The following is an 8,361-nucleotide window of genomic DNA, read 5'->3' on the forward strand; positions in this document are numbered from 1 at the left end:
GTAGCTGTTTCCCCTCTCCAGGTGGGATAGAGTGGAGTGGAGAGTCGTCGCGATGGCGTCCTCTGTGGACCTGTGGGCTCTGTAGGCGAACTGGTATGGATCCAGGTTGGGCGGGAGGCGTGTGACTATGTGGGCCCGGACTAGTTTCTCGAAGCACTTCATGATGATTGGTGTGAGTGCCACCGGGCGGTAGTCGTTTAGGCAGCTCACCGTGCTTTTCTTCGGGACTGGATAGTTGAGGTTTTCAGGCAGGGTGGGACGGTAGCCTGGGACAGGGACTGGTTAAAGATGTTGGTGAAAACCCCGGCCAGCTGGTCGGTGCAGTCCCTCAGCACCCGTCCCAGGACGCCATCCGGCCCTGAGGCTTTCCTGGGGTCCACCGCCTTCAGCACGCGTCTCACTTCATGCTCTGTGAGGGTGAGGCTGCTGAGAGCTGGAGAGAGTGGTGTTTGTGTTGTGGTTACCTCCGTTCGCCCCTCGTCGAACCAGGCGTAGAAGGAGTTCAGCTTTTCCGCCAGCAGGGGGTCGTCCTCCGCGGCTGTGAGCCTGTTGGCTCTGAAGTTTGTCATGTGCTGAACCCATTTACATTTAAATTTTTGGCATTTAGCAGACGCCTTATTCCAAAGCGACTTACAATCAATACATTTGAATACTAAGCATGTGAATCAGCAGTCCACTATTCGTTGCAGGAAGAGTACCCCCTGCCACACCCGCCTGGAGTCGTTGCTCAGGAAGCATTCCTCAATCTTCTCTCTGTGGTCTTCCTTGGCCTCCCGGATGCCACGCTTTAGGTTAGCCCTGGTGGTGCTGTACAGCAGTGTGTCCTTCGCTGAGAAGGCGTTGTCCCTCTCCTTGAGCAGTTTTTGGACCTTCACAGTCATCCATGGCTTCGTGTTGGGGTAGACCCGGACACGTTTGTCCACGGTGGCTGAGTTGGTGCAGTTCACTATGTGGTTCAGAACCGACGACGTGAACTGTTCCAGGTCCTCATGCTCATATTCCTGCCATGAGGTGTCATTCAGGCAGATCTGCAGTGATACAATAGTTCCGACTTCGAGCCGAGGGCTGTGGGCCCCACATGACTCTGGGCCCTAATGCAGCTGCATTGCCTGCATAGTAGTAGTTATACCACTGATGGAAAGCACATGCTTGTAGTTCTAGTGAACAAGCGATGTTATTTGTCTGTCTGTCAAATTAAAGTAGTGCACTCAATTCAGAATGTTGAGTTTGCTCAACTAGTCAAAAAAGTCTCTAGCTTTTGCAACCTCTTCATATACTATGCATGCTATATACTTATTAACAATTCATCACATTGGCAAATGCATCATCTATGCCCATTGAAAAAAAATATTCATTATTCTACCGTATGTAACACTCATTTAGGGACACGGCAAGTCTGCAACTTGACTGGAAGGGGTCCCACTCTCTGTGGATGGCCTGAAGCCACAGATCTACTGTCCTTTGCTCTTTGGGGAAGTAAAGAAAATCGTAAACGGGGACTTTTTAAAATATATTTGACGTACAAAATACTACGCAGCAGCTTTTAGGCATGGTGACACTAGCTTTTCCAATAAGGTCTTATGGTTTGTTTGATGTGTTGGGTTGCTTCTTTGTTCTGTTTTTATTTTTATTTTGTTATTCTATATTATCTGTAACAGTTTAATTAATACAACCCAACATGTCTTGTTTGTTTGCTTTGATTTATTTTTTAACCAGTTGTCCTTTTTTATTGTTTACTGTTTGTATGCTTTGTGAAGGAAACAACCAAAAGCTATAATTGCAAAGGATGGGCATAGTAGATCTGAAATCTGATTCGCTTGCATATAGCTGTGTATTCAGTTTGAGTGGTTACATTTCTCCAGCCTAATCTCTCTGCTGTTTACCAAAGAAAGCGTTGGAGTGATTGCTTTCTTGCATTCCCCAATAGACTTAGTGAGTGCAGAATATGTTTGTGCTATTTTGATAACTTAAACCACCTCAAGTGTCAGTTTAAAATTAAATCCTAATTTAAGTTATTATAGACATTTAATCAGAGATTAAATGAATGTTTAAATTAATCCTGGTCAGTCTTAAACTAGGTTTAAAGTTGGGTACAAAAGGATTAATGGATACAACTTGATTTGTGAATCCTTGTTGGTGCCACCCGACCTGAAAGTTGCTCAATGCTAACGTCTTCTTGATGCTAACGATGCTTAGGTCTCTGTTTACATGGATCCATTCTTGTACTGTACCTACCATGGGTCGGTCTGGTGGTTGAAGTCATAGATACAAATACATTAAAGGACATCAAGACCACAATGCATGTGTTTAATCTGAATACATATTTATTAGATAAATATTAGAATGTCACATCATCTAACTACATACAATTTAGCAAGACTAAAAATCACAATTTGTTCTTCTGACCTGTTTAGAATATGAAATGGTTGTACATAGTGTACACAACAAGACTGCCACTTCATGGGGCAATCACTTTAGATTGTACCTTTATAGTATGTTTTGCCAAATGTTTTGTAAAAACTGTACATTCGCCAAAATTGTACAAACTTTAAATTTGGTAACAATGTTTAGGACCCATTCAAGGTCCCATGTCCCCTTTGCCCCAATTATTTATACCTTAAAATGGCCTTTATTATTTGTATTTGTTGAACCTTCATAAAGTACACAGGTAATAGAGAAATACACAGAAGTTTAATATTACACAAAGCAAAACAAATGTGTCTTTTTTTTCCCATTCTACCCCCGTACGTACGGAGAGGTAGATAAAGTATTTTACATTAAATGAACAGGCGCGGTCAAAACACAGACTCGTTTTCCCAAATCAAAGTCTCTTCTGACAGGAGCTGTAAGCTATATATACACTACTCCTCTCCTCGATCTCACTCTTTTGTGAGGAACATGTCGAGAATCACAGTGTGGAAGTGAGCACTGGCGTTGAGGAGGCTGCCGATCTGGCTCTGGAAGATCTCAAAGTCTTCTTGATGGTTATCTGTGACAAGATCGTTGACAGTTAGAAATCCGCATATGTCTACTTATTTTAACTGTTTTTCTATGAATGTGTTCCCAAATAATATGCCCTTAACTTTAAGATTATTTTAGTGCTACAAAGCTTGAAGGAATCTGGACCCTGATCTGATACGATAGTCTAAGTGCCTATAACAACTCACCAGCCACCATAATCTCGTACATCTCCATGGCAACGTCTGAGAACATGTTTTCCACGGCCTGGATGAAGGACCACTTGTCAGCAGAGGAGGAGAACACCTCACACACCTGCTGCACCATCTTGACGGGCCAGTTCATGGGGTACCCGTTCTTCTCACACACCTGAGAGGGGTAACCAGAAATGTCAGTAGCTCAGGCCGGTACAGGCAGTACCTTCCGTTAAGTGGGCACAAAATGGGGGAAATGTGTCTCTTAGGTTAAAAGATACCGGAACCCTAGAGCAGATAATAAAGTTATTTAGCAGCAGTGACTGACCAGTACGAGGTACACAATGAGTCGTGAGCTCTCAAACAGGCGTCCATTGAGGGCCTTGCTGGCCAGCACGCTGTAGCACACGCTGTTCCCACACAGAAGCAACAGACGAGCCACATTCTCCATGTGCCATGCCTGGGGGAGGACTGGAGGCCAACAGAACCAGCACAAAACAAAACAACTGTCATTCATACACACAGCATTCACACTTTACATTAACATTTTTGACATTTAGCAGACGCCTTTATCCAAAGCGACTTACAAGCGCAGTACATTTATCGCAGCCCGGTACACACATAAAGATAATCTGGCCGATTTTGGCCCAATTTCCCCCCTTCCGACCAAGGACAGCAAACGCCCGATTATCGGATGGCTCTAAAGATTATCCTACAAGATTATCCTGTGGTGTGAGGTGTGTTAAGAGTCAATTTCTCCCGACAATCTGCTCGGAAAATGGTCGGGGCCGACGATCATAAATATTAGACGTGTTCAATATTTACGATCAAAAGTCTTCTTGTCTGTGGTCAAAACTGACAACTCCCAAGTCCGATTGTGACGTGGAATGGAATGTAGCCACTCAAGAAGCCAGCTGACTGATGCGTCTTCTTCTTTTCGTTCTGCACTTTATTTTCCCTGTAGCACATGGCTGCCTCTACAGGTCAGTCAGGGTACTACTACCCTGTTCACGCGAGACTCCAGACTGTCGGAGGACAGATCTTTATGCATGTGGTTGTATATTGGAGCACACCACACACAATACGATCAAGACTGTTCAATCCATGATTTTTTATCTTCATGTGTGGGGTCTCTCTCAGATAATCAGAAAATCCTTATATGTGTACCAGGCTTAAGGTAAGTGAATCATCTATACATCAGTCATCATCGCACATGATGGTGCACTCACCATTTGCTTAGTGAAATCTATAATCCTATGGTAATGGTACATACTGTACGTGTGGACTGACCAGACATACAGTATATACAGTATACAGACAAAAGAGTGTAAAAGGTTTGTCTACCATTCCTGGGTGTGTAAAATATAATCATTCAAAGTTGCCAAGTCCTCTGGGCTACTGCAGTTACCTATGAGCTCCTCCAGGATGGCCATTTTGGTCCAATCTTTGGCTTCCAGGTCGCTGTGTAGCAGGATGAGAGCCTTGGCCAGGCCGGACTGGGCCACCCCAGCACGCAGCTGCTCCTGCCAGCCTAGCGAACCTGGAAAGAACATTCCCTTACACTACACATACACTTTGCCTTGCAACTCTGGCCAACCAAAAAACAAGCATTTCATTTGTTATTATTAACATTAGAATTTCACCATGTAATTACTAACAAGTGATTTATATACTGTACAAAAGTGCAACCAGTTTTTTTAAGGTAGAAACCGAGAAGGCCCATGTTGTCCCTCTCACCGTCTGGTAGCAGTGGTCCGTAGAAGATGAACAGCAGCCGGGCTTGGCTGACAATGGGCCAGGGTTTCAGGATGCGGGTCAGCCAGAACAGAGTGTCCTTGCTGTTCTTCCAGGGGTCCAACAGAACCTGTCTGCAGAACAGACGGATCTGTTGCTCCAACAGCTGACATGAACCTGAGGGAGAAAAAAGACATACGGATCACTCACGTCTCTCACACTCTTTCAATTAGCCTTTTTGTTTGTTTCTCTCTCTCTCTCTCTCTCTCTCTCTCTCTCTCTCTCTCTCTCTCTCTCTCTCTCTCTCTCTCTCTCTCTCTCTTTTTCTCTCTCTCTCTCTCTCTCTCTCTCTCTCTCTCTCTCTCTCTCTTATAGGGACAGACACTCACCTGGCTTTCCTGTGACCACTGACATGATTTTCTGGGGTAGATTTGTGAAGTCGCACAGGAAGTTGAAAACTCTGGGCCACTCCAGCTCATCCCAGCCGGCTATCAATGTCTGTCAGTCAAACATTAACCATCTCAATACAGGATTCAGCCTTTGATATTAAATTGTCTGATGTTCTTTGTAACTAGGCTCTCACCTGTAGAAACGCTCCATAGCTGGAGAAGCCTTGGCATTGCACTGATTTAATGCACTCTTCCATCATGAAGCAAGGAACCTGAGTGGGAGGTAACAACTGTGTTAGTCTAAGTAAGGTTAACTAGAAAATAACAATCTATTCAATGTTGTCAACTGTTTGGTTTGTTTAGAAATGTGAGAATGTTTGTAGAGCACACACAGCTAAACATTGCCTCATCTGTCCTCCCTCACCTCTCTGTCTTACCTGTGAAAACTTGCTATATATGAACGTTAGCCTATCCTTTGTTGGCAGCAAGAGGGTACATCTCTTGAACAATAAACCTGAAACGATGAGCAAAAACCACAAGAATGTAACATAGTGACTATATTTGCCAACCAGGACCACTTGCTTTCCTCATCGGACCCCCTATGAAAGGAGATAGAAATAATACTTTGGTCTATCTACCTGATAAAGAATTACAGCAGAAATAATGTGGCTCTGAATATTAGTTTATTATAAACATGTGTGTTCTTGGCCAACCAACTAAGTAAAATAAAGGTAAATTAATCAAATAAAGCTGTTGAGGAGCTTCTCACCCAGCGATGTGTAGTGTTCTAGTGAGGACACCTCGGTGGAGTGATGACACCCCTGTACGATGGTCCTCTTCCTCCAGGTCTGAGTGGAGACATAGCCCATGATGTGGCGACTGGTGGCCTTGGACACCATGCTCAACACACTGATCTGCAACACTTTACCACAACAAACAACGAGGCAGGGAGAAACATCTCATTACAGTTTTTCTCAATTGCTAAAACACATTTCACAAAACTCTAAACACAACACACTTTTCTAAAGCTACATAATCAAAACCACACCTTCTCTCTTCAAAACTCAAACTTTCACACCAAAACAGCTGCTCAAAGCCTGCAAAAATGTAAACACTATATGCATCATTACAGACAAAACAACTTGACAAACTTGACAAGTCAACTTGACAAGTTGACAAAACAACTGAAAACACAATGTTCAGTTTGTGAGAATGTTCTTTTTTTTCCACAACTGCCAAAGCACATTTTTAGAAACCTTACAGTATCTGTTCTCAGAATATATCACTGTAGAGTATTGGGCATTCATAGGTTTGTGTGTTTCATATGAACAGTATGTAAATCTACAGAAAATACAGCATGTACGGTATGTTACGGTACATGTGGGAAAACTAGGGTTAGGGTTAGGTGCTAGGGTGACTTGGTACATACTGGCATGTCTAACCCTAACCCTAACCTTAATCCTAACCCTAACCATACCCCTAATCCTAACCCTAGTTTTCCCACATGTACCGTATTCCCACATGTACCGTAACATGTACACTACTGTACTGTATCACAACTCAATGCAAACACTACAGAGGATCCATTACACACAACAATACTCACTGAAAACAATGTTCAGGGTGTGATGTTTATTTTATTTATTTATGGAACTATACCACACACACACACACGCACGCACGCACACACACACACACACACACACACACACACACACACACACACACACACACACACACACACACACACACCACAATCATTTGCAACAAGTGTCTTAAATTTTGAGTCGTTATGTTTAATGAATGAAGCTAGGTGTGTTCATTGTGTTCAAATTTTGCTGACTGTGGCAAGCATTTTGCATCACATGAGCTTTAATTTGAGAATTTGAGTTTTTTGCAACTTGTGTTTTAGCAAGACAAAATGTGTTTAGATTTATGAGAAAAGGAGGATTGTGTTTTGCGAATTGTGTCTTCATGTGAAATGTGTTTATGGTTTTGGCAAATGGGAGCTAGTTTTATTAAATGTGTTTAGAGAACTTGTCATTTGGTTTAGAGAATTGGCTTTTGTGTTTTAGCAATTGGGAAAAACTGTAATTCAGATGCACGTCATTGGAGCTATACATATGTAAGACCATTTAGTACCCTGCCCCTGGTAACGGCTTCAATCAGAATAGTTCAGCCTCATAGATATGTCTCATCTAAATAATCATAATTCACCCATCCTGAAAAATGTCCAAAGCAAACAGAACCCACCAGAGAGTCTGTCCAGGATCATGTCAAACACCTCGGGGGCCAGCCGCTCAAAGAAACAGTCGCTGCTGGCGCGAACCTGACGACTCTGGCTGCGGGTCATGATGGTCCTGACGCTGCTGGCGCGAACCTGACGACCCTGGCTGCGGGTCATGATGGTCCTGACGCTGCTGGCGCGAACCTGACGACCCTGGCTGCGGGTCATGATGGTCCTGACGGGATACGGCCGGCGGCGTCTGCGGTGATACTTGCCGGCGTCTGGGGGATACGGCCGCCGTCTGCGGTGATTGTGGGTCACCGTGAATTTCCTTGTCACTTTCGCCATAATAACTGGAACACTGTCAAGCCTTTATTGTCCCGCATATAATCTAGAAGCGAAAGGAAATAGCTAGTTAGTTAAACTTGGTGGTTAGCCACGAACTGAAAAGTTGCTGGCTAGGATAGCTGCATGAACTTACCCAGCTGAGGAGAAAGGCACTTGTCAATAAACCTTTGAAATTGTTGCCTTACTGAGCTTTAAATGCTCCTTCACATGCTGTTATGTGTTCAGGTAAATATTGACACCACTGACATGAGACAATATAATAATAAACTATAATATATCTAAACTAAAGTCACCGACAGTTTTACCTCAGCCGGCGAGCTGCTCAGTTCCTGCTCCCTCGCGAGGACACTCGCTGAACAACAAGGGGTGCGTTCGTAAACACGCTCTGGAAATCTGATCAGCACTCATGGAATGCCTGTTGTCCAATCAAATTACTTGGTCCCTTTATGACGTTAAACCCAGTGTGCGTTCCGGCGCTTTCAGAGCAAATTTACGAACGCACCCAAGGAGC

General features: G+C 43.8%; 1 protein-coding gene across 1 annotated transcript; it reads right to left on the minus strand.

Annotated features, from left to right (window-relative positions):
* Positions 1-2,879: 2,879 nt before the first annotated feature.
* Positions 2,880-7,850, minus strand: LOC308174038 (F-box only protein 47-like; the record flags this gene model as incomplete). Its single annotated transcript, XM_080549091.1, has 10 exons — positions 2,880-2,989; positions 3,168-3,327; positions 3,481-3,623; positions 4,561-4,683; positions 4,890-5,063; positions 5,276-5,384; positions 5,470-5,547; positions 5,713-5,789; positions 6,045-6,197; positions 7,529-7,850. The coding sequence occupies 10 exons, from the start codon at positions 7,848-7,850 to the stop codon at positions 2,880-2,882; spliced, it is 1,449 nt and encodes a 482-aa protein (XP_080405217.1).
* Between the last annotated feature and the right edge of the window lie 511 nt (positions 7,851-8,361).

This window comes from Nansenia antarctica, assembly GCF_963989245.1.
Source record: "Nansenia antarctica genome assembly, chromosome: 19".
Classification (NCBI taxonomy): Eukaryota; Metazoa; Chordata; class Actinopteri; order Argentiniformes; family Microstomatidae; genus Nansenia; species Nansenia antarctica.